Source organism: Sardina pilchardus, chromosome 1 (assembly GCF_963854185.1).
Source record: "Sardina pilchardus chromosome 1, fSarPil1.1, whole genome shotgun sequence".
Taxonomy (NCBI): domain Eukaryota; kingdom Metazoa; phylum Chordata; class Actinopteri; order Clupeiformes; family Clupeidae; genus Sardina; species Sardina pilchardus.
In genome coordinates this window covers 48905088-48932633 of record NC_084994.1, presented here as the reverse complement: position 1 = coordinate 48932633, position 27546 = coordinate 48905088, and the positions used below count along the sequence as shown (strand labels likewise).

Genomic DNA, 27546 nt, shown 5'->3' with positions numbered 1-27546 from the left:
CCCTTTTTTAATCTTATCTTTCTTTTAACTCATAATGACATACCAGAGACGGTTGAGAAAGTCAATTTGATGTCAAGAATTAAGGCTTTGATCACACTATTGAGCAAGCATACACATTTCAGCCCAATAATTTTCCACGATTGTTTTTAACGGCTGCTTCTTGATAAGCGCATGCGCACACGCGGTAATTCCCATCCCCCACCCCTGACTTTTCAACTCCAGCCAGAGTGACTTCCATAGACCTAAAAGAAAGGTGACTTCACTTCAACCATCAACCGTCACTTTTCAATCATGAATCTGACTGCAATCTTCAACTCTGTACAAACATCATATTCAAGGTAAGAATTACAGTACTTTTGTATGCCAATTGAAAACGGGAATTTATTAGAAATGTATTGTTTTCACAATGAAATGTTAACCAAAGCCATTATTGTCATGTTAGAATCAGCATAGCACATATCGATAGCTAGAACTAGCGAGCTAACGTCGCTAGCGTTAGCGATGTTAGCTGTTAATGTTAACTTTTCCAGTAACTAACTTGACCATCATGTGGGATTTTTCGAATGATAGTCAATATCATATCTAGCAATAATTCAGTCTGATATGTCGTTATGAATGTAGAGTTTTAGTTTGAATGAAATATCAGACGCAAGTAGCTTAGCTTAGCTTAAAGTGGCTGTTACCATGCAGGCTGAAGGCTGAAGTTAGCTAGCAGACAGACACAGGTGAAAGTTGTTAACGTTAGCAGCTAGTTAGTAACATTACTTTGCAAACTCCATGGGGCATGGGTAGTTAGTTAACATTAAACTTAATACATGTAGTGTTGATGCATAATATGTAGTGTTGCTATAACTGGAAAGAGGACCAGTAAAACAAATTAATGAAGTAGGCTGATGTGTAGGTTATCTCACCCCTAATTTAGGAACTGTAGTTTTGCATAGTCATGCTCATAGATCCGTCATATAGTGGATGTGAAAGGGGAGCATTTGGGGAATTTCAATTACCAGAAATATCATGCCGATGAGTAAAGGGATCTTTAGTTTGTGAAGGGTAGTGTTTGGCTAAATGGTATTCATTTTATAGCCTTTATTTGCCCAATGTTTGGTGACTTACATTGAGGCATGTGTTTATTTAAGATGCATGTGAGTGTAGTAGTGCTTCAGTGATGGTCTTTTATGTTCTGTGTGTTTTGCAATGTATTAATTAATGTAAGCCTCTTTCTGTTCCCTCTTTTAGTAGGTGGTGTGTGGACTGCTGCCCTGAGAACGCTGTGTCAGAGACACTTAGGCTGTGTGCATTTTGGAATGTTCCAAATGTGTGTCACTTCCATAAGGAAGAAGTTCCAAGCCTGCAAGTGAGTTCACTCACCAAATAGAGACACACGCATATAGCATTTAATATGTGTGCATGTACTGTATTTGTGTCTGTAACTGTTTAGTTTATCCCCTCCTTTCATGTGTCTGTTATGACTTTGTGGGCTTAACTGTCAACAACTGTCCAGGGCGAAGTCGGTCTACCCTGATGGCACTACCTGATGGCACTACCCTGATGATGTCTGTTAGCCATGGCTGCTGCCCTCAACATGGTGTAAGTGTTTGTGTTTTATTTATGTTCATAAATAAACTGATATCAAGAAGTAACATAGAGGGTGGCAAGGGTGCCTCATGGCAAGGTAATTATCATTTCTATTTCTACATCTGATTGCCTTGCTTATTTTTTAAAGCTATGATTTGTTTTGTATGGCAATTGCTGTTTATTAACAAATTATATGGCAATTGCTGTTTATTCTTTTTAGGAGCCATCCAGAAGTCCCAGCCTGGAGCCAGAGGCTGCTATTGCAAGTCAGATGGGAGATGGCCTACAGTATGTTAGGCATCAGAAAAGTGGTGTTCGCATGAAGGCAGAGTTGCCGCAGGCAATTATGAGATTAGGTATGATATCACATAGACATACTTCTGTTCAGAAGTGTAGGGTCACTTCGAGATGTCCCCTTAAAAAAAAAAAAAAAACACTGGACATATCAAAGTGAACTCCCAAACTTTGCTATGGTGGTGTATTGTACACATCTGCATTACTTCTATCTATTGCTCCTGACTAGTGTGGGTTTGCTTTTATTTGTCACACAACCGGAGTAGTTTGCATTAATTACTGTATATTCATGAACGGGGTCAATTGTAATGTATGCTTTCTTTCTCTTTTTCAGACACTTGACATTTACTGCGAAAGGTACCATCAGAGCACCTCTCCCTACCCTGCAGGATACCTATACCAGAAGAGTACAACAACGGCCCAAAAGTATTTCAAAAGACATTTCACGCTCTGACCACGGACTGTTTAAACCACTGAGGTCAAGCAGACGTTCCCACGTGGCAGACTGAGGGAACACCCACAAAACAGACTGGGGATGAGTTTCTTTACTCCGCATCCTGTACACACACAACTCCTTATACTACATTACATAGACTTGCCAGATGCCATACTGCACTTACACACACTGCACTCAAATCAGATAAGGTTGTTGTTGTGTTCAAACCATGTCTACTGTTGTCTGTCAACATCCACTTCAGTCATACATTTGAAATGTCTTAAATAAATAACAAAAGTTAAAATTGTTTTATTGTCTGCAGTTAACTGAAATATTTTGGAATATGAGTTCTTCTATTAATGATTGCTAATGTAAGTTCAATTGAATTCACAGTATTTAACTGACCTAGCTTCTACAGGGAAACAACCAATACTGTAAATACAACTAAAAAAAAAAAAATCTTAATTTAAAATCAATTGTTCTTCACTTTACAGCGAATACATAAAATACTGTAAATGAAAATGCGGTACCTTTACTGTAAAAAGTATTCACAGTAACTTACTGGCAACAATTGGCCAGTAAGTTACCGTAAATGGAAATACAGCACCTTTACTGTAAAAGGTTTTCACAGTAACTTACTGGCAACAATTGGCCAGTAAGTTACTGTAAATGGAAATACAGCGCCTTAACTGTAAAAGGTATTCACAGTAACTTACTGGCAACAATTGGCCAGTAAGTTACTGTAAATGGAAATACAGTGCCTTAACTGTAAAAGGTATTCACAGTAACTTACTGGCAACAATTGGCCAATAAGTTACTGTAAATGGAAATACAGCACCTTTACTGTAAAAGGTTTTCACAGTAACTTACTGGCAACAATTGGCCAGTAAGTTACTGTAAATACGACTGAAATCACAGTATTTAATTGTTTTTCATTTTACAGTGAATATATAAATACTGTAAATGGAAATACAGTACATTTACTGTAAAAGGTATTCACAGTAACTTACTGGCCAATTGTTGCCAGTAAGTTACTGTAAATTTTACAGTAAATTTTTTACAGTGCTGGATTCCCTACTGCAGCTGTCTCACCTGCAGTGCGACCACCTCCTGGATTCCCTACTGCAGCTGTCTCACCTGCAGTGCAACCACCTCCTGGTTTTGTCCTCCCAGATTCTTTGCCTGCAGTGCAACCACCTCCTTGGCTTTCTCAACTGCAGTACGAACAGCTCCTGGCGTTTCTGTCCCAGATGCTTCACCTGCAGTGTGACCAGCTCCTGGGGTTTCTGTCCCAGATGTTCCATCAGCAGGGCTTTCAGTTTGATGCCACGTCTGCAGTGAGACCACCTCTTGGAAGTTCTACCCCAAACGCCTCCACAGCAGTGCAGCCACCTCCTGGGCTTTGTCAGCCTCATGGTATACGTGCAGTTTGGCCACCTCCTCCTGGATTCTCTACAGCAGCAGCCTCATCTGCACTGCAAGCACCTCAAGTCTGTTCCATCTTAGACTGTTCAGCTGCAGTGCGAACACCTGCTGGGTTTCCCATCCCAGGTAATCCACCTGCAGTGCGAACACCTGCTGGGTTTTCTAACCCAGATGGATCACGGTCAGTGAGACCACCTCCTCATCTCTCTCCGCTGACGCTGAGTCCGCCTGCTGAGGTTTCCGTCTCTGACGTCTCAGATGGTCTGCAGCCCCCCTCACGTCCTCTTCCTGAGTGTGAAGCACGCTCACAAGCTCCAGGAGGGGAAGTGGTAGATGAGGCTGAAGCCTGTGACAGAGTCAGTCACATTGTAAGTACTAATTATGGAAGATCTTTGGCATTTTCATCTAGTACTGTTGCACTGTTACAGTAGTTTTGTCTTTCTTAAGCAATTAAGAAGCTTGATGTTATTTTTTGCTCTTAGTGTGACCACAACAAATCACAGACAGTCACATCTAATGATCCAAAGGATGTGCAGAAAGAAGCACATCCACTATCTGGTAAGGTGTTGACATTACGACACAATTTTACCTATACCTTCTATGTGGAGATCAGTGATTTAACCTATACCTTTTTTTCCAGAGAGAGTCAAGACCAGCAGAAAAAGGGGGCTGAAAGGTTTTCTTCAAAAAATAAAGAAGGTTTTGACATGCTGTGCAACCACCAGTGATGCAGAGGCACAGGAGATGGAGCTCTCCAGAAACCACTAAACATATTCAGAATATCATCATTGAATGTTCATCAGTTATGATGATCATCATCATTATCATCATTAAAGATGAAACATCAGTCTAATGTGTCCGTGTCTGGGCTGTATACTCCGGGTGTGTGCTCATATCACATTATGAATATTCATTACACCCTTTACATATACATGTAAATATGGAGCATACAAAATCTGAAACACTACATTTTGAATAGAAGAAGTTAGAAACAGCCAAATTACACTTTTTATACACTTTATGAGATGTTGTATTACCCATACAAGCAAATATTTAAGATCATAATGTGCTATAAATGGAATAGAACTGTTCTGAGGTAACTTTTATTTTCTGAAGATGTGATGACTTGAAGAGACGGTTGCTGAAGTTTCTCTTACCTTGCTGTGTGGCCCTCCTCTGTACACTCAATACAATGCTCAGCCAAAGCAACAGTTACAATGTCACAATACAATAGCAGGACCCCAGTACAAGACTCTTCCAGGCAGAAAAAGGCTTTCAGACATTTTTGAAGATGGAGAGGGATGTCCCTAGTAGGAACTGGTAGTGCGTTCCACCAACGAGGAACGACAGATGAGAAAAGTTTGGATTGACCTGAGCATGCTGGTGGAAGAGGAACAGAAATACACAGACTAATTAACAGAAAGACAAAGGACTGGATGAAACCAGCAAGACATTAACGGGGAAGAGATGCGAGCAGAAATGGATGGAGACTAACGAGACAGGAAATGCAGACCATACAGGACAGACAGGTATAAACAGAGTGCATGATACAGAATATATACAGAATGGCCACCAGTGCCACAAAGTGCACTCAATCCCTGCAGGATCCTGCTGTTGGTCTGCTTCTGGGTCTGCTTCCTCACATGTACCACAGCGTATTATAAAACCGTCTGTTTGCTTTCTAAAACTAGTTCAAACAGCTGAAATGTGATCTACAAGTGTATCGTACATATTTTGGGATGAAAAATTGACATTGATAAATAATAAGTGTCTTCCCTTGTGTCTCTCTCTCTAAAGGTTTGAGTGCAGACAAAGTCGAACGGAGACGGGTTGGGGAGCACATTGAAATAGCATGTTCCACTCGTCTACAAAATCAAGGTGGGATGTACCTTTATCACACCTATCACCAAACCCGGGAGGTGTTCTATCTCACTCCAGGGATGAAGTGTCACAAGGGGTCAGTTTCCCATACTGTATTTGGATTAAGAGACCTGTACAAGTGTCTGGCTGAATCGCATGTGGACTAATGTTGTGCACTGAACTCAGGGCTGGAGAAGGAGTGTCCCACTACTGCACCAGTGACTGAGGCCAGTGAGGAGCCCATCCAGATGTCCACACTGCTGCTGGTGTCGGCCATCACGGCCTGCTCCCTGTTTCTGCTCGTCCTCATCATCCTGCTCATCTGTGTGAGCACCATGACCTCATCACACACAGCCCACGCAGTCACACACACACACACACACACACACACACATACCAGCACCATGACTTCATCACTTATCATTTATCCAATGTTCAGATTTGATCTTTTTGAGTTTATGCAAATCAGTGCATATTTAATGACATCATGCCTAGTAATTTGCATATTCAAACATTAAATTACAGAAAACTTGCAAAACATTTATCTTTCATATTGATCTATGTAATCAACTGGTGAAGTTTCTTAGTGATATCTGCTTTTCTTTTTTTTTTTTTTTTTTTACCCTTTTCACCTGTAGTAATGTATATTACCTTATATTCAACACATTGGACAAGAAAGGCTTAATATACAAAATTGCCCAAGGGATATCACTGGGCACCCTCCTAAATCTTAAAGAGGTTCCCCTAATAGATTTTGAAAAAAAAAAAAAAAGATCTAATTAAAAAATGAGTAAACATCAAACTGCTAAGGACACCAATTTTCTTTGTGATTGAAGAATGTATCGTAAATAAATAAATGTTCTTCTTCCTTAAATGCAGGGGGCATACGTATTTGACCCCTATGTTAAATTCCCATAGGAGCAGGAGAATTTTTTTTTTGTTTTTATTTTTAAAGGCCAGCTATTTCATGGAGCCAGGGTATTATGCATCCTGATAAAGTCCCCTTGGCCTTTGGAATTAAAATAGCCCCACATCATCACATAGCCTACCCCTCACCATAGCTAGAGATTGGCATGGTGTTTTTAGCCTATTAGCCTGTTTTATTTGCATTGAGCTCAATGAGCATAGCACAGCCTATTCTAACCTGCAACCGATTGCTTGGGTAGTTTGGTGAACATAGCAAATTTGAAAAAAGCTATGGTTGGTGTTTTCGTCTGGTCTTCATATATCAGGCCCTTCTGAAAAGACTAATAATTAAATGGAGTGCAATTTATAACTGCATGGTCATTCCAATAAACAAAATTCCAATTTCTGCATTTCAAAACAGCCTAGTCAACAGCCAGCTGAAACGTAGGCTAGATCTAAGCTTCTATTAAATTCTCTGGTTGTTCAGCGCTCCCTAGGGGCAATGATGGGCAATGACGGACAAGCACTACATAACGGACTTCTTTCCAGACACATAAATCCACATTTTAATTTACAGAAAACTTTACAGACATCCTGGCGATAATCAATGACCTCAGGCTTATACGTCATAAGCATTTTTTTCATATTGCCATGGTTACGGTTGTAGAATGTTTGATAGAACAATAGTTGTAGAATGTTTAATAGAACAATCAAAGTAGGCTAGAAAGAACGACTCAGAAATCACCACTTCAGCGAGTCTATTTTCACGAACGGCAATACAAGTATTTTCTCAAAGCATTTTTTAATATCCGCACATTATATCAGCCAGTCAGTTTGTCTGGCTACCATACAAACAGGCTATGGAAAACAGATCTGAGGTAGGCCTAAATCGAATAATAGTGTCACCTATCATGTAGGTCTGTTTACTTCGTAAAAGGTTGTCGAAGTATAGTAAAGAGTTTATCAATGCTCAGTTTTATTGTCTAAAACCCGTAGCATAGGCTAGGCTACATCAAAGAATATGTGACAAAGATATTTTTTCCCCTGTAGTGTTTACCATATTGTTTCTGCACCAAGAAGACACCTGGCTTCTGTCTTGACAGGGCAGCTTTCGAAGAAAAAGTGAGAGTTGGTGTTGTTTTGCTGGGCTATTCATCAGGCGTCATACTAATGTTCTTTCAACATTTTAATTCGAAACATTATGTTGAAAACTCATTGATGGTTTCATGTCTTCATCACTGTCCAACAGAAAACACTCCTGGTGCTGTTTTCGACACTTCAGAAGCAGGGCTCAGTGAGCTCCCATGTGACAATGGAAGATGTGATGGACTGTTTTTTCCGACTAGACAGGACATCCATCAAGCGGTGGTTAGTAGGCCTAATCCATCAGGTCTTCAGGATTAGATAAACATTTGAATTAAAACCAAAATTAGGGAGATTATAATGTAATCTCCCTAATTTTGGTTTTAATTCAAATGTTTGATATTAGATAAGATATAAGATATTATCTTTCTGCTCTTTGTGTAGGTTATCTGGGATGAAACAAGCAGGAGCTGATCGAGCCTATCTGGTAAGCTACAAAACATGTAGGCTAATGATGAATTCATTGTGAAAGTAAGCAAGGCTATCTATATGTAGCCTAGGTAAACTGCATGTCCTGAGTGTATTCATCATTAATTGTCAGTAACAGTGAATCCAGTCAGAGAGATCGATTCAATTGATGTTTCAACTGGCTATGAATTCCTATGCAAATCAAGGTATCATTTGTTTTAAATGTGTGTTGCTGTTTAAGGTTTGGGAGGTAACTGCTCATCTCAGGATGCAAGACATTGAGCTTGAGGTTAAGAGAGAGCTGCTAGCCAGACATTTGTCTGGTGTCACTCATGAGGCCGGTGAGCTGAAGGACCTTGGACAGCGTATCTCCTCCGCTCTGTCTGATCCGTGAGTTATGGACGAATGACTGAATGCTTCAATTAAGAAATACTACGCATAGTTTGTTCAGCTGTTTTGTGTATCATTCATCACTGTTAATAAATCTAATTGTATTCTTCTCCAACAGCAAGTCATCTGTCGGCGCAGTTGAGGACATTCAGAAAAGCCCAGATGACTTCAAAATACCCCTCATCAAAAGGATCGTCAGGGACCTTGAGCTGGAGCTTCAACACCATCAGTGCCCTCGTCTGCACTCCCGGTTGGAGATAGTGGCAGACGTCGTCACCAGTCTTCTGTTCATCATGAAAACGGACCTCAGAGGCACTCCCTACAATGGGCCCTCCATGGACCTGACAAAACTGGCCGTGGCTATTGTCCGCCCGGTGCTCATGAGCTTATCCGCTCACTTGATGAGCACAAACACGCACGCCCATTACTCTCGTCCTGCTGCCACAAGGATGACCCGCTCCATCCATCAGGAACTCCTCAAGTCCTCGTACACCCCAGATGACATGAAGCAGTTCCTGAGCACACGGAATGGGACTCTTATGGCTGCCATCACTGAGCATGTGTCAGTGGAAGTTGGCCAGCTTTTTCAGCCCTTGTGTCAGCCTTCTCGGCCACCTCCTGCATTTGTGACCTCAGTTCCTTCACCTGCAGTGCGACCACCGCCTGAATTCCCTACTGCAGCTGTCTCACCTGCAGTGCCACCTCCACTTGGATTCTTCCTCCCAGGTAATCCAAATGCAGTACGGCCGCCTCCTGGATTTCCCACTCCAGCTGTCTCATCTGCAGTACCATCACCTCCTGGGCTTTCTCAGCGTGGTGCAACACCTGCAGTGAAGCCGGCCTCTGGGTTCACTGTACCTGGTGCAACACCTGCAGTGCGACCACCTCCTGGGTTCACTGTACCTGGTGCAACACCTGCAGTGCGACCACCTCCTGGGTTCACTGTACCTGGTGCAACACCTGCAGTGCGACCACCTCCTGGGTTCACTGTACCTGGTGCAACACCTGCAGTGCAACCACCTCCTGGGTTCACTGTACCTGGTGCAACACCTGCAGTGCAACCACCTCCTGGGTTCACTGTACCTGGTGCAACACCTGCAGTGCCATCACCTCCTGGGTTCACTGTACCTGGTGCAACACCTGCAGTGCAACCACCTCCTGGGTTCGCTGTACCTGGTGCAACACCTGCAGTGAAGCCGGCCTCTGGGTTCACTGTACCTGGTGCAACACCTGCAGTGCGACCACCTCCTGGGTTCACTGTACCTGGTGCAACACCTGCAGTGCCATCACCTCCTGGGTTCACTGTACCTGGTGCAACACCTGCAGTGCGACCTCCCCCTGGTTTTGCTGTACCTGGTGCAACACCTGCAGTGTGAACAGCTCCTGGGGTTTCTGTCCCAGATGCTTCACCTGCAGTGTGACCAGCTCCTGGGGTTTCTGTCCCAGATGTTCCATCAGCAGGGCTTTCAGTTTGATGGCACGTCTGCAGTGAGACCACCTCTTGGAAGTTCTACCCCAAACGCCTCAACAGCAGTGCAGCCACCTCCTGAAGTGCCTGTGGTCTTCTTTATATTGGTCAAACTAAAAGGGCACTAAAAATCTGTATCTCAGAACATAAGACGGCAAAAAGAAAACAAAATATGGATTATATTATGTAATGGCTCGTCATTAACCAAGTTTCCATCCAGTTTTTGCGACGTTTTGTTATCGACAAACTACGGAGCCCAAGAGGGCTCACGGCAATATTTTTTGGGGAAGGAAGAAAACGTGCGCTCACTTTGCAAAATTGAGCTCTCATTTTACTAAATCGTGCACTCGTTTAAGTAGAGCGTGCTCTCGTTTCATTACATCATGCGCCCGTTTTCCGTGCGCTCACAGTACTACATCGTGGTCTCGCTAATCTAAAATGTGCACTCGTTTTAGTTTTTCTTATAATGGGCGCACGATTAGATAAAAACGTGAGCATGATTTGTATAAAAGGTGCATTCATTTTCATTAAATCATGCCCTCGTTTTAGAAAATCGAGCCCTTGAATTACAAAATCGTGCTCTCATTTTATTAAATCGAGCTCTCAATTAAAACAAATCGAGAGCTCGTTCTTTAAAAAACGTGCCCATGATTTATAGCTTATAATGTGCGTAAGTTAGAACATGATGAGCACTATCCAATTTGCTGTTATAGTTGTGACAAGTAGGCCTTGGGTCAGTTTGAGGCATTGTGAAAGACATGGATCTAGGGTTTACCATGGGTTAGGTATGTCACACAAAGAAATACTGGCAACTTTAGTAACTCAGCATGGTTGTAAGTGCAAGTAGGCCTATACGTTGTGAACAAGCGGTCTTCGCTGCCGTGGCTATGATGACTTAGATCCCGTTATTGATTTTATTTTGGGCTAACTCCAAGGTCCCGGGAGGTTTCATGGGTAGGCTATCATTGGATGCACAAAAATACTAGAGAACGGCTTGCGGGTGAGAAAAGAGATGTGCGCATCATTCTTAGTGAACTCGACCCTGAAGGATCACAGTGTCGCCGCCGGCGACGCCTGAGAAGCAGACTGGCTACTTCTCGGACCCAATTTCGTATGGCACATAGACTCATACGATAAATTGAGCCCATATGGAATCTGCAAACGGGTGCATAGACGGCTTCAGCAGGAAAATGATCGCAAAAAAATCTGCCTTTGAGCCGTTTCCATACATCATTTTGCGTATGTCGCAAATTATCTACCTTTTGCTTTCCCCCTTCCATCCCCTTCCACAAACAAACAAAAGTGGAGAGATTAGTCAGACAGTTTTTTAAATTTGCCAGCTAACAGTAATTTCAGTGTCACAAATGTTGTAGCATTCCTTTGCCGTTTTCCATCAAAAATAGCTGTGATATCATTTTCCTCAATTAAATTGAGGAAATACCGGCGGGTCTCCTCATCTGTCCATGCGAACCGCTCGCGATATTTGTGTTATTTCAACGTGATGATAATGCATCATGGGATACATGAATGTGTGATAAAGCCTTTTTTCACGACAAAAAGTGTTTCCAATCTAATTTTTGCGACATTTGAAGAATCGATATGGTGTTAATGCGCTAAAGTTAAACGGAAAAAATATTCCGTCGACATTTGCAAAATTCTATCGATAATTAGCGTTTCCATCAGCTATATCGGTAAAAAATAAAAGCGCTAAAATATTTTCGCGCAAAAACGCCTTGGATGGAAACCTGGCTATTATGTAGAGGCTAATCATGGGTCCGTTGCTTCACTGAAGTTCTGGGGAATAGAGAAAATTCAGCCTCCCTCTAGTGGTGGAAATGTGATTATTTTATTGCTTCGTAGAGAGAGGCCTTTTGGATCCATACGCTAAATACTGTGGAACCTTATGGAATAAATGAAGAATTAAGTTTGTGTTGGAGAAATTATTGAAACATGTATTCTCATTCATATTGATAATCTGAAAAAGCATATTACAAGTGTGATTGGGTACAATTGTTGATTGGGTATTTATGTTCCCCTACAGTGATTGATGGTATGTGTGTTCCTTTCCATTGGATGGGGGAATTGTTGGCCATCGTGAGTGGGGAAGAGTGTAGTTACATGTGTAGACTGTGTTCTGTGTGGTCGTGCTTTGTGGCCGAGGGTTCATCTTTTTTATGGAGAGGTCTGTTCATTTGTATCTTAATGTGCCAATCAGATGTTTTGTACTCTTTGTACTTTTGTGCACAAGATAAGGTTTCAACACTATTGTGTAGTCCCTTTTACCTGATTTATCTAAGGGTGTATTCACACCAGGAAGGTCCGTTAGTTCACTTACTTGGTCCGGACCATTTTTTTTTTCTTTTTTTCTTTTTTAGTGCGGTTCGCTTTCACACCGTGATTAATTGCAACCGGACCAGAATTTATAAACAAAAGCACATGTGCTAAGGTCGTTCAACCATTGGCTGGTAAACGTGTAGGTGGGGTGAAGAATAGGAAGCCAAAGTCAAAGTTGGCCCACGTAAATACTATGTTTGCGTACTGTACTCGTTATTATCCTAGCAATATAGTTTATACAGTTACAGCTTTGCAGAAGTGCTTGAGCGTCAAGACCGTTTGATGCAAGTTTAACAATATCATGCTCGTAATTTTGCATCGACGAAGACGTGCAACAAAACAGCTGAGAAGAGCTCTCATGTGTGTCCAACATGCTAACAGCAGGCCTACGGAAGACGGAACGGGTAGGAGATGCAAAATCAAATTATTGTTGGCAAAAAAGCGTTAGCCCACTGCTGCTTACAGCTGTTGTGCGTCACGGAGCTATCCTACATTTCCCATAATGCGCAAAAACTACGGGAGCTCGTCAAATCCAAAAAAGGTAGATTTCTGTAACTGGGTCGGATCGAGGTCGGTCTGCTTTCACACCATAAACGAACCGCACCAGGGTTCGATAGGAACCGCTCCGAGACCACCTCCTCAGCTGGGTCTCGGTCCGCTTGTTTGGTCCGCACTAGAGTTCGAGTGATTGTATTCACACCAGTCAAAGAGGTCCGAACCAAGCAAGAAACGAACTTGAGTTCGTTTTAATCGAACTAAACAAGGCAGGTGTGAATACCCCCTAAGAGAACCGAACGTTTCCCTAGGCCCAAGTTCTTGACCACAAGTTCTGTATTTGTTGTTGATTCAGAAGTAATGTTCTGTTTGAAAGGTTCTCTCGGACACATGTTTGGTGGGACGAAGGCCAGGGCTTATTGTCCAAGTTTTAGCCATGTGAACATGTCAAAGGGCAAACTAGAGACCCTAGATACGTAAACTCTTGTATAGATACGTCAACCCTGGTATAAAAGGAGGCCCCAGACTAAAATGATCAGAGTCTGGTTTGAACCATTTTGTGTTGTATCATTCTCTCTCTTTGCAAAGATAATACAATTGTGTTGTCCTTGGAATTCACTGGTCCTCGGCCTCATTTGCCCACAAACATACAAAATTATTTATCAGACATAGTAAAATTATCTATCAGTTTGTCTTGCTATTTATGAATGTTTACTGGAAAATAACTCTTTCTGTAACGTATCTCTTGTAATTCTGGACTGTGACTTTTTTTTAGATAAAAACAAAAAGACCTGTTGTCTCTTTAAATGTGCAAAACCTGTTTGAACTTGCTCTATTACTTGGGGTGTGGCTAATTGACAGAGACGTGGCTAATTGTTTGATTGATTCTAATTGATGTGAATTCATGTGTATCGGGTTGAACAATCAAGTCCTAACTTATAAACTGTGCCTGAAACTCTGTTAACTATGACTCTGAAGAAGACACAGTAGTGCCGAAACGTCAGTTTGTTTGCACCAATAAAAGACTGCAAATGAGATCAGTGTGCTCCAGTCTCCTTCCTACTTGATTCTCCTGAAAGTCCTACTGAGAAGCACCTGAAACAGCAGAGGAGTTTGGATTGATGCGCAGAGTTCTTCATTTTAACCTCCTGGGCTTTGTCAGCCTAATGGATTCCCCGTCTCAGGTAACCCAGCTGCAGTTGCACTGGCTGGGATCTGTTTCGACCTCACTCTGACCGTCACTACGGTCTAAAAAGGAATGATCACCTTCGTTCTGCCTATCACCGAGACCATATGTCAAAATAGTCATGTCCATGACCTCCGGAAGCAGAACGACTTGCGTTAATAAATAGCAGAGAATGCTCCCGGGTCAGTCTCTTTCTCCTTCTCGCCTCAGAGACCTGTGTTGTGAGTATTGAAGAGACTCCGAAAGGTAAGACTTTACACTACTAACGTAATTCGCTACCTACGTGGTACGGGTGCATATTTTGCCCCCGAGGATTGGAGTAGTGTGTTTTTCCTTTCAGCTAAGCTAGCTCTTTGTTTAGCTTAGATTGTTGTTTTGAGCGCTAGTTTCCGGGCTATTTTGTGTTGTTTATACTGCGCCTAGACGCCTGTTCGCAGCCGTGGGCTTTGTGCGAGCCCACTAGGTGCGTGCGCGCACTGGTGTGGGCCGCCGTGCGGTCTTCTGTGCTTTGTTGTCGTTGCAGCCGAAGTTTTTCGTAAGTCTGCCTGTTATCTATTGTGTTACTGCATTGGGCAGCCGGATTTTGTGTTGGCCTGTCAGTTTGCTGCAGGCCACCTAGCGCTGTAGTTTATTGTTTGTTTGTTATTACACGGTAAGTAGTTACATTGTTGTAATATTGTCACTCTAGCCTGCTTGTGCAGTGAGAGGTTTATTGTTTACATTGTTGCACGGTAAGTAATTACGTCGATGTGCTATTTTGTGTTCCTCTAGCCTGCTTGTGCAGTGAGAGGTTTAGTGTTTATATTGTTGCACGGTTAGTAATACCGTTGCTGTCATATTTTGTGTTACTCTAGCCTGCTTAGTGCAGTGAGAGGTTTATTGTTGGTTGCACGGTAAGTAAATTCCATTGCTGTCATATTGTGTTACTCTAGCCTGCTTGTGCAGGGAGGAGTTTATTATTTATTGTAGCACGGTAAGTAATCACGTTGCTGTAATATTTTCTGTTACTATAGCCTGCTTGTGCAGTGGTTTATTATTTGGGTGTACCTGGATTTATTTCTGGGGTGTTCTCTGTTGTTGTATAGCCTGTTTTTTGGATTTATTTTGTGCTGTTACTGTGTGCTTCTTGTTTGATCGCTGCAGTGCTCCTCTGTGTCGCCTCCCCTGCCACGCCCTATACCCCTGTTCGCAGCTGGTGGGGCTAGTGTGCGCCTGCTAGGTGCATTCGTGCGCTGGTGCGGGCCACCTCTCTGGTTCTGTGGCACCCTAGACCGCTGTTCGCAGACGGTGGGGCTAGTGTACGCCTGCTAGGTGCATTCGTGCGCTGGTGCGGGCCACCGGAATACCCTGGTGGACTAATCGAGGAGGGCTCCAGGCATCAACACCGCCTAGGCTTCTTGGGCCTGTGATGGCTTCACACTGCTGCAGGATCTGCAGCGCCTCCATGAGTGCCAGTGATGGACACAGGGAGTGCCCCATGTGTCTTGGGGCTGCACACGTCCTGGAGGACGTCGACCACCCCTGCAGCGCCGCCTGCGACCTCTCCAGGGGTGAGAGACAACGCCGGGCCGCCCTGATATGCGGCCACGTACATGAGGGCCGACAGGAGAGGCGACGTTCCCCTGTCCAGCACTCCCTTTCAGCGGGCATGGCCGTAAGCACACTCACAAGCGGGACCGACGGCGTGGGTCCCCCCACAGGCCGTCCCAGAGAGCTGCACCCACTCCGGCTGAGCGTCCGGCTGAGCGTCCGGCTGAGCGTCCTGCTGAGCATCTGGCGAAGGCTGCAGTGACCGAGGGTGGTAGCGCGGAGTCGCTCCAGATCCTCTCTGCTCTCCAGGCTCTGGCACAGAAGATGGACCGGCTGGTAGATCGCCAGGCCTCTTCTCAAGACACCCTGCCCCCTGGCCAGGAGGGCACCCTCTCATCCAGGCCTGAGAGCCATGGTGAGGAGGAGGAACGGGGCGATGCGGATGTGCTATCCCTCTATGCTCCCCGAACAGAGTCAGACCACACAGGAGACGACCTCATGGGCGATCTGCAGACGGGCTCTGCAGTGCTGGGTGACAGCTCCGTGGGGGCGGGGGAGGTCCCCGTCAGCTCCCTGATGGCACGGGTGCTGAGCGCTGCGAACATCATGGGCCTTGAGGCGCCCACACCTGCTCCGGCTCCCATGGTAGGTGTCTGGGAGGGCATCCCTTGTGCTACCCCACCACCCCCCGTGCCGGTGCCGCCTGACTACACGGCAATGCTGAGGTCGTCATGGGGTAAGTTGACGCAGCGCCCGCAGTTCAATGCAGGCTGCCGCCAGCTAGCAACGGCCACGTACCCCGTGAAGACTGGACTCGGGGACATGCCACCGGTCGAGCAGTCAATGGCCGCGTTGACATCTCTGGGCCTCACTGGTGTGTCACCCAATCCACGCTGCCCCCGTAAGGAGTGCGCGAAGACGGACCGCCTGGCCACTCGTACTTTTAATGCAGCAGCACGAGCGGCCCGGATGGGTAACGCTCTGGCCATTACGCTGGCGTCGCTTCGCAAGACGCTGAGTCGGGACGACCAGGACGCCAGGGCTCTGCTGGATGCAGCTCTGTCATCCCACGCCCAGCTGACACGTGATGTGGGAGATGCTATGGGTTCCACGGTGTTGTGCCGCAGGCAGGTTTGGCTGGCACAGACCTCCCTGCCAGAGCCTATCAAGCAGGAGCTGCTGAATCTCCCAGTTGTCCCTGGGCATGTTTTCCACCCAGGATCCCAGGAGGTGCTCAACCGCGCTGAACGTGCTGCAGCGTCGAGGGAAGCTGTCCAGCATGTGTGCCGTAGGCCTGCCTCAACGGTCAACGTTTATCAACCGTCTGTAGGCGGTTATAGGCCGCGGCTGCCGGCCTGGCCTTCGCCGAGGGGTTATATCCCACAGGCCTCTGGTGACTGGCAATTTCATCCACCTGACCAGAGATCGGCCCCATATTCCCATTCCAGGGGTAGAGGGGGTCAATGGCGAGGCACAGGTAGGGGTGCGGGCCGCGGTGGCGGTCCCGCATAGCATTCCCGCATAGCATTCCATGGGTGCCCATCGATTGTCCTTCCCAGTTGTCACAGACCTCCTGGGAGGGGATTGTCCCAGACCCTTGGGTCATAGCCACGGTGGCTCGTGGTTGCCGATTGCAATTTCGATGGCGCCCCCCTGTGTTTTCAGGGGTCAAGGTAACGTCCTACAAGACCCTTTTTTAATGTCAGTATTTGCCAAAGAGGTTCAAGAGTTGCTTCTGGGTTCTTTTATTCTTCCCGAGAGGGACGGCGGTCTTCGGCCCGTTCTCAGCCTCAGGCCCTTGAATTGTTATCTCAAGGTGCTGCCCTTCAAGATTCCATTTAATTCTTGGGCTTCAGTCAACCATATGAAGGCCGACCTGCAACCCCGCCAACAGGCGAAGTTCCTTGGTGTCCTTCTCGACTCAGTCGGCATGGCGGCGTCTCTCACTCCGTGGAGAGCAGACCGCTTGCTCGGCATGCTGGGTCATTTCAGTTTGGTCGGTCTTGTGACCGCTCACAGGGTCCAGAAGCTGCTGGGTTTGACGTCTGCAGCAGCAGCGGTAGTTCCTCTTGGCCTGCTGAGGGCATGCCCCCTGCAGTGCTGGTTCAATGCCTTCTGTCTTCACCCGAAGGGCAACAGGCAGGTGATGCTGCATGTGTCCCGGGCTTGCATTCGAGCCCTGCACCCAGTGGCGATTCTAGAGTCTGTGGGGGCCCTAAGCAAAAAATCCTAGGGGGCCCTACTTACACACCCCCCCCCCCCCCCCCAACAAAAAAAACTTGTTTTTAACATGTTGCTAGCCCTATGCCAAGCATTTATCATTCGTTGCAAGTGCCATTCACACATGCTAGACTTATTCTATTCTATTCTACATACTGGGTTTTTTTTTCAGCACAGTGTAGGCTACCCAGATCTGCCACAATATCATGCATAAATACTTGCATTGATTTATTTTAGATTTTTAAATAATACAAATTCAAAAAGCAGGCTACTATACAAATTCTTACATTTTGACGTGTATCTCACCACAGCAAGCAGCTCGACATGACTTGGTTGTATAGGCCTGACTGCTCTGTAAATGGCAAGAACCATGATGGAGGGATACTTTGGGTCTGAGCAATTTACAGAAATATGTGGTGTGTAGGCCTACCTTCCAGAAATAAGCTGATCTGACCTGACTTGTTTGCGTTGTAGCATGACGTGCACACATGATGATTCTCTATAATATTTATTTTACTGCATTGCAATGAACAAAGTAAAGGCAAAAAAAGTGTTTATTTGTCAAACAAATTTGGATGCAATATGAGTCTTGAATTGGATACCATACAGGAGTTTGCTATAGCCTATAGGATCTCAAAACCGTATGCTATTATGAACGTGCCTTGCCATAGAGAAACACATGATAACATTGGATTATGAACAGCTATTATCGCACACAAAAACATAGGGTAAGTGGAGCTAAATGAAGTTATTATTTTGCTGTCACTTGGTCTGTTTTATAACTTAAAAGGTTGTATTTGGTATCTGTGTGGATAGCTCTAGCTCTCCTCTTTCATCTGACATGCGTGTCATCTTTATGATCGCGATTTCACGAGTAAATCAAACGAGAGCTAGTATATGACATTATTATTTGTTTGTCACTTCGTCTGTTTTTATAACACAAAAGGATCGATGTATTTGGTATCAATGGAAAGCTCTGTTTCCCCTCTTTCATCTGATATGCGTAGCATCTCTGTGCGATGCCGGGTTTGCCAGTAATTCAAGCGAGACTGGATGTGCGGGTGTATGCAGAGCAATATAGACTGTAAATATGATATACTTTGATTTAACTTCATGACTTTCATACTTGATCGTACAGACAAGTGCCTAGTCTCGTTGGAAAGCCCCGCTTCTGCTCTTTCGTGCAATACAGGTCTCATCTCGCTGCGACTAATAATTGCGGAGCAATGTAACAGTGAAGAATGGGTGTGTTTTTTTGATGCACTTTGCGCTAGTCGGGCTCAATATGTGTGGATTGTTTGCACTCTTTTGGACACAGATCCACTGTTTATAAGCCGATAGCATACATGTAGGCTACTATTTGTAAGACAGGACAGGACAGGAGCACACAAAATCACGTAACCCACCATTCAATCTCTATTGACGAAATTCTCGCTTGTCGCACCAGTAAACGCTCTGAGGTCTCGGGGCCCCCTAACGGCTCGGGGCTCCAAGCAGTTGCTTGCCATGCCTGTCGGCAAGTTGCGCCCCTGCCTGCACCCTTTGAGGGACAGGGAGTTCTTTCTCAGAGGTGTCCCACTGGGGGGCCTTCCCCACAGGAGACCGGTCATTTCGACAGACGTGTCCCTGACGGTGAGGGGCATGTGGCAGCCCCCATGGACGTTGGAGCACATCAACGTCCTCGAACTGAAGGCCATCCATCTTGCCTTGCAGAGATTCCTGCCGGTGTTGCAACACCAACACCTTCTTGTGAGTACTGTGTCAGTCACCAAAGGGGAACAAGGTCCCAGAGGTGCCTCCAATCAACTCAACCCGTCGTTGGGCAGGTAGATGTGTCTGTTCAGGACACGCTAAATAACGCCAGGGCTCCATCCACTAGAGCTTGCTATGCACTCAGGTGGGGGATCTTTCAGATTGGTGTGCTGGCATGGGCCTCGAGCCAGCGGCTTGCCCCGTGCCACACGTTTTGCGTTTCTTGCAGTCCGAATTGGATCAAGGCAAGGCGGCCAGTGCCGTGAAAGTCTATGCTTCGGCCATTTTGGCCTTTCACCAGGGTGTGGACAATGGTCCCCTTGGTAGGCATCCCTTGGTTTGCCAGTTCTTGAAGGGAGCCCGCCGGTTGCGTCCAGGTCGCACTTTGCGGGCACCGGGCTGGGATCTGCCCACGGTTTTAACGTCACTTACTGTAGGCCCGTATGAGCCTATTTTAGATGCAGATTTGCGTTCCTTGTCGCTTAAGACTGCCTTTCTCTTGGCGCTCTGTTCTGCGAAACGTGTCAGTGAGCTGTGTGCTCTCTCCGTTAGTGACGACTGCCTTAGGTGGCAGGCAGGAGGTGCTAGCGTGTCACTTTGGCCGAATCCAGCTTTCCTGCCAAAGGTTCTTAACCCGCAGTCCATTAACCAGGTCCTGGAGGTGACTCAATTCCAGCCTTCTTCCACCTCACAGGCACAGCACTACAAGTTGCTGACCCTGTGCCCAGTCAGGGCCTTAAAGGAGCATTTCACCCATTTACATTAAGCTTTTTATTGTTAGAAACCCAGTAATATTTTCGAATGGTCGTGCATCATTCCCTCATTTTCCCCTGAGATGGGAGAAAAAAGCCGAAAATGTATTTTTGGGTCATGAGGATAAAATCCAGCAACTCCCAGAATTCCCTGCCTTTCACTGCCTTACCAGCACCCACCAGGAAGTAGACAAGTACACAGAAGGACTCATTAATGTAACATTTTGGCATTAATAACGATTCTAAAATTAAAACGATCATTGTTTTATGTTGTACTCAATCTTGTGGCCATATATCAATGTTGCTGGTATTCAAAAGGAATTAGCGAAAAAATCGCGAAAAAAACCAAAACGTTAATTAATATTTCCATGTCAAATGTCCCGCAAATTGAGAGCATATGCTAGAATATCCGACCTTTAACAAGTATTAGTATCGCTAATACTATTTGTGCAATAACTTGTGAATAACATTAGGATAACTGACCTTGTGAGAGCTAGTCCATTCTAGTTTGAGCTAGCCGGAGCTAGCCCAGGCAAAGGCTAATGGACAGCCAATGATCCTAATCGACGTCCAGGCTTGCTGCAGGCCTTGATGGAGGCCTTGATGTTCTGTGCTGTATTACAGCTCGTACAGCTCATCTCGTGCATCAAATTCACATACCAGATCTTCAGAATTCCCATTTGCCATATCAGTTTCAATGTCAGCATTCAATGAATTAGTATTTAATATTAAATCGTAGTTACTTATCAGCTTTCTCCACAGACCGCTTCCAAAAAAGATGGCGGCTATATATTTTAGTTTCTGCAAGTGAAGTCCCACCGCTAGCGCCCCCTCTTGGAATAATGAGGAAAGTGTTTGTAGTTTCATCTACTCGACAAAGATATAGGACTTCCTGCTTTCAATGATGTAAAATGACGATTTTTACATCATTGAAAGCAGGAAGTCCAACATTGAAAACCGTATTTCTCCCGTCTCAAGGCAAACTGAGGGAATGTTGCACGGCCATTCAAAAACATGACTGGTTTTCTAAAGATACAAAGCTTAATGCTAATCGGTGAAGTGTCCCTTTAAGGGCCTAACTGGCCCGTACTCAGTCCTTGCGGAAAGCGCACTCTCAGCTTTTATCTGTTACGGTGCAGCAAGGCAGGGGCTTCCACTCTCCAAGCAGAGACTCTCGCATTGGCTGGTGGAGGTTATTTCCCATGCTTACACGGCGCAGGGAATACTGATTCCTTCTGGTACGAGGGCTCACTCTACCAGGAGTATGGCTACGTCTTGGGCTGCCCTTAGGGGTGTAGCAGCAGACGATATCTGTGCAGCGGCCTCATGGTCGACGCCATGCACTTTTACCCGTTTTTACAGGGCGGATGTCACTCGCCCGCCTCCAGTCGGCGATGCCGCCCTCATGTCCGTGACCGAGCGAGGTTTTAATAATTGATTCTGGGTTCCTCGCGACCCTTTTGGTATGTGTCATCCCTTTTTAGACCGTAGTGACGGTCAGAGTGAGGTCGAAACAGATCGTAGGTTACGAATGTAACTATGGATCTGTGAGACAGAGGGATGACCGTCACTATCCTTGTCGCTCGGACCATTCTGAGGCGTTCAGGGATAGGAGACTGACCCGGGAGCATTCTCTGCTATTTATTAACGCAAGTCGTTCTGCTTCCGGAGGTCATGGACATGACTATTTTGACATATGGTCTCGGTGATAGGCAGAACGAAGGTGATCATTCCTTTTTAGACCGTAGTGACGGTCATCCCTCGGTCTCACAGATCCATAGTTACATTCGTAACCTACGTTTTCTTACCCAGATGGATCACGGTCAGTGAGAGTGGCGCCTGCAGGCGTACGTCCGTACGCACTGTGCGTAGGCCTACCATGAGACTACTCATCAAGGAGAGAAAATTACACTTGTGCGTGTATTCACAGCAAATTGGCCTACCATAACTTCCCAACTATGCACAGTATCCCAGCTACTTGTTGTTTTCTTTTACTCGGCTATCTATATATGGTTATCCGCACACAATGTGAAGCTAAATCACTAACTCAATACTCATCATGGATATCGCAAGTTCTTTTTAAACAACGAAAAGAGAAAGAATGGAAGATGGAGGCAGACAGGCTGCAAAGAGGAGTTATTCCAGATGGGCAATAACAAGGTAGACAAATTGTGAAGAAGACACAGTAGTGTCGAAACGCCAGTTCATTGTTTGCACCAATAAAGACTGCAAGTGAGATCAGTGTGCTCCAGTCTCCTTCCTACTTGATAGACAAATTGTGTGCTTGTCGGAGCGTTACAATTGTTTAAAACCAGACGTTAACGGTACGCTAGAACTAAACTAAACGTAACTTAGCAGTAACTGAGTAGATCTGTTGGACGTTTTTGTTGTAGGCCTATTAGTGCATGTGGATGTTGTTATGGTATGTAGACTACTTTTTTTGCTGACCAATGCACAAACCTAAAACCGAGAAACGGAGGGGAGGGGGGTGTTGATTGGTGTGCGTACCATAGCATTAATTCCTGCAGGCGCCCCTCTCTCTGCTGGAGCCGCTCCGCTGACGCTGAGCCCGCCTGCTGAGGTTACCGTCTCTGACGTCTCAGCTGGTCTGCAGCCCCCCTCACGTCCTCTTCCTGAGCTCGCGTACTGTGAAGCACGCTCACAAGCTCCAGGAGGGGAAGTGGTAGATGAGGCAGAAGCCTGTGACAGAGTCAGCCACATTATAAGTATTAATTACAGCAAATCTTTGCCATTTTCATCCAGTACTGTTGCACTGTTAGTTTCGTCTCTCTTAAGCAATTAAGAAGCTTGATGATTTGATATCTTCTGTTCTCAATGTGACCACAACAAATCACAGACAGTCACATCTAATGATCCAAAGGATGTGCAGAAAGAAGCACATTCACTATCTGGTAAGCTGTCAACATTACGACACAATTTGACCCTACCTTCTATGTGGAGATCAGTGATTTAACCTTTCTACCTTTTTTTTCCAGAGAGAGTCAAGACCAGCAGAAAAAGGGGGCTGAAAGGTTTTCTTCAAAAAATAAAGAAGGCTTTGACATGCTATGCAACCACCAGTGATGCAGAGGCACAGGAGATGGAGCTCTCCAGAAACCACTAAAGATATTCAGAATATCATCATTGAATGTTCATCAGTTATGATGATCATCATCATTAAAGATGAAACTTCAGTCTAATGTGTCCGTGTCTGGGCTGTATACTCCAGGTGTGTGCTCATATCACATTATTGAATTGATCAAATGCTTTTTCTTTTGCTCTAGTGAATTGCTTGAAATCTATGAAATGATGTGATCTTCAAAAGCACTGTCTATGAGTGAAGGAAGTAGCTGGAAAGTATGAGAGTGAACGGTTGTACGTAACAGTTCATCTCTCCTGCCCTGAGTCCTTTGATAAGGTTACCCACTTACAGCTTCTGCCAAGAGAGTAAAAGGTACTGGGGCTGCATCTATGCTGGGGTGATGAATAGTCATTACACACTGTTCTAAGGTAACTTTCATTTTCTGAAAAAAAATAAATAAATAATAATAATAATAATAATAAGATATTAATAGACTAAATAAAGAATATAACAAATTGCCCTTACAGTAAAATACTTAATGAACATAAAAACAAAAATGAAAGAAAATTATATATGTTTTTAAATACAGTAGATATTGAGGTGCTATGCTTTGTAGACAAAAAGCTGAATTTTCAAATGAATTCCACAGGAAGCCAGCGCAGTTTAGCCAACACTAAGCCATAAGACATGAGACACACCAACAAATGTTCTTCAAGGTTTATTACATGGATCAACCAGTATATATAACCTCATGATTGCTTGACATTTATTATTTATATATTATATTATATTAAATTATATTTATACAGCAACTGAAAGCAACACATTTTGTACAGCAGGTGAATCTGGCTTAACCGAAGACTTTCCATGTAGGCAGCGCTTGTTCTCAGACATTGAATAGTACACAATGTACTACCCCACATACTCTACATCTCACAGGAACACACCAAAACAGCACCATGACAATGATTTCTGCAACAGAGTTTGTGTATTTGCAGCACATGAGATCGTCAATAAGAGAATGTCAGAGTCAATGAGAGACTGAAACATGAAGTGTGTGTCTGTGTGAGAGGGTGCGTGTGTGCGTGCGTGCAGGCATTCATGCGCGTGCGTCTGTGTGTGTGTGTGTGTGTGTATGTGTGCGCGCTTATGAGCGAGAGATAGCAAGGCTGTGTGTGGGTGCACTCTTTTGTCTGAGAGACAGATGGAGAGAGTGGGGAAAGGAGACTTCACACTCTGAAACAGAACATTTCCCACTTCAGTGGGTTCAGGAGATGGTTGCTGTACACTCAATGTAATGCTCAATGCACTGCAATGCAACAATTACAATCCCTCCATGTATTCCTCACAACTATTTGTGGCTACATCATGAAATGTAATTTCACCATGCTTAATGCCACTGGCTACTGTACTTTGCTTTGTAGTTTGCACTCTGCAGTTATGCTTCTGAGAGATCAGATAAGACTGCAGCTTTGCTTTATTTTCAGAAATATGACGCGGCAGAACAGTTGACTGGAATACATATAGTTCAGCAAAGAGAGTCACAGCTTCCTCTGCTTTTTGTGTGTGCATATTTGCGTGTGCGTATTTCCTGTGTGAAGAAGTATTATCAGGCTGAACCTCCAAAACCCTACACAACAGATGATGGAGCGTTTGAGACAAAGGCATCATATCCTGCTGTTGGTCTGCTTCTGTGTCTGTTTCCTCACAGGTACCGTGCCAAATTATAAAACTCTGTTTGCTTTTTAAAAAAAACTGCTGAAATGTGATCTATAAGTGTGTAGTACACATTCTTGGTAGGATAAGATGACCATGAAATTGACATTTATATAAATAATAAGTGTCTTCCCTTGTGCCTCTCTCTTTAAAGGTTTGAGTGCAGACAAAGTCGAATGGAAACAGGTCGGGGAGCACGTTGAAATAGCATGTTCCACTCGTCTACAAAATCAAGGTGGGATGTACCTTTATCACACCTATCACAAAACCCGGGAGGTGTTCTATCTCACTCCAGGGATGAAGTGCACTCCCAAGTTACCCTTTGGTAACAGGATAAAGGTTAGGGGCTTATTTGCCAACCTGCACGCCACAGTAAGCAACCTCACTGTTAATGACACTGGAGTTTTCTGGTGCCAGTATGTGAGATTTGATAAAGCAAAACAATATCCATCTGAAAGCAACAACAACCCAACACAACAACTGCTGGTGGTTGATGGTAAGCTTTTTTGGATATCTGAAATTAAATGTGATTAGGGACTTACAAACAATTTCCCATCATGAACATATTTATGCTGTTTATTTATTGATATTTGATATTGTGTTTATATTATTATTATTACTACAATTTTAAACATTTACTGTTCATTTCAATTACTGTAATGTTCAAATTCTATAAGTCACTTTTAAGCATAACCAACCACCAAGTTGCCACAAGGGCTCAGTTTCCCACACTGTGTTGGATTAAGAGACCTGTACAAGTGTCTGGCTGAATCGCATGTGGACTAATGTTGTGCACTGAATTCAGGGCTGGAGAAGGAGTGTCCCACTACTGCACCAGTGACTGAGGCCAGTGAGGAGCCCATCCAGATGTCCACACTGCTGCTGGTGTCGGCCATCACGGCCTGCTCCCTGTTTCTGCTCGTCCTCATCATCCTGCTCATCTGTGTGAGTGCACACCAGCACCCTGACTTCATCACACACAGCCCATGCAGTCACACACACACACACACACACATACACACCAGCACCCTGACTTCACACACTCACAGTAAACCAGCATGCAGCTGGACAACAGAGAACTTACAGTATACTGTATATGTGTATACTGTATATACTGTATATATATATATATATATACTGTATATATAGTGTGTGTGTGTGTGTATGAGAGAGAGAGAGAAACAGACAGAGGAGAGAAACCAGTCAGAATTGAAAGAGCACAGGCTGTGCAAAACAACAGACTGACTAAATACTGAACAACAACATGTGGTTTTTCTTCTCCACGGGGTTGTGATCTCATATCGTCACCTCCCACTCTTTTTCTCTTTTCTCTCTTCTCTCTCTCTCTGTCTGAACCTCACAGGTGAAGAGGTGCTGTGCGGAGAGTGGAAAGTTCAAGCCTCGTCCACAGTCTGATTCTGGACTCCCAGCTCATCGCTCGGACTCTGTTTATGAGCAGATGAGACCACAGAGGGCCACGTCTCACTCCTCTGGCCGAGTGCTGCTCAACCCTGCCTACATGCACTCCCCAAACTACGCCTAGTCTGCCACCTACACTCAGAAAAGCCACCACTGGTATACCAGCAGCTTTGATTTGACCAGTTTTAGCTTGTTTTGGTATCAGAGGTGTTTTAGCTTTTTATCATTGTATAAAAGATAATAATGCAAACCTTCTACAGGTTTATAAAAAAAAACCTTAGACTAAATGTCCACCTTGTGTTTTGTCAAGATGTGTCTTTATCATTCTAAATATTAATTTCTATATGCCGCCGTCAAGTAGCACATCATGTACTGTATGCAGTACTGTAACTGTTGAGGTTTAACTGACACCCTCCTCTGAACGTTGATTTATGCTAAGTATTGGATGTACTGTACATGATTATGAATACAAGATATTGCATGTATTTTGATCAAATAAATAAAAATGTTTTTCACTGAGTGTGTCAATCAAACGATGGCCATGGAATGACACTTATGGTGAGGTGTTTTCAACTGACAGAACAGGTGGAGAAACCTAGTTACTGTTCTGAATCGGACGGATTCACACCCTGCACTGCAAAACAGATGTGAGGAGACAGATGTGTCTGTCAGCTTCAGCAGTATAACAGTTCACCTGCTCTGAGGCCTTTGCTCTGAAGTTACCTACTTACAGCTTCTGCCAATGAGCTGCCAAGAGAGCACAAATGTGGTGCTGGGACTGCATCTATGCTGGGGTGATGCATATTCATTACACACTTTACATAATAGTAAACATGCAAATACAGAGCTTAAGAGCTTTCACATCTAAAATAGAAGAACAAACAGCAAAATAACACAAGAACATATTTAAGGGCTTAAATGGAACTGCTAAGTAGCTTTCTAGGCCTCATTTTTCTCAAGATGTTATCACCAGTTGCTGCTGAAGTTTATCTTTGTCTTACGTTTTTCAACTTGCTGTGTGTATAGCACTCTGTACATTCAAGGTAATGCGTAGTCAAAGCAGCAGTTACAATCCCTGCATGTATTCATCACCACAACTATTTGTGGGGCTATATCATAAAATGCAATTTCACCTGCTAAGTTCTAGCTGCTGCA

General features: G+C 44.5%; 1 protein-coding gene and 1 long non-coding RNA gene across 2 annotated transcripts; both read left to right on the top strand.

Annotated features, from left to right (window-relative positions):
• The first annotated feature begins 1035 nt into the window (after nucleotides 1-1035).
• On the top strand, nucleotides 1036-2463 carry LOC134079959 (uncharacterized). Its single transcript, XR_009939142.1, has 4 exons — nucleotides 1036-1354; nucleotides 1502-1587; nucleotides 1796-1931; nucleotides 2204-2463. It is a non-coding gene; the product is annotated as an uncharacterized LOC134079959 (long non-coding RNA).
• Nucleotides 2464-4048: 1585 nt separating this feature from the next.
• On the top strand, nucleotides 4049-26910 carry LOC134094222 (uncharacterized). The gene is made up of 5 exons (XM_062547671.1): nucleotides 4049-4098; nucleotides 24858-24967; nucleotides 25127-25468; nucleotides 25778-25917; nucleotides 26336-26910. Exons 1-5 carry the CDS (start codon nucleotides 4064-4066, stop codon nucleotides 26513-26515), a joined length of 807 nt encoding a protein of 268 aa, XP_062403655.1. The 5' UTR covers nucleotides 4049-4063; the 3' UTR covers nucleotides 26516-26910.
• Nucleotides 26911-27546: the final 636 nt, after the last annotated feature.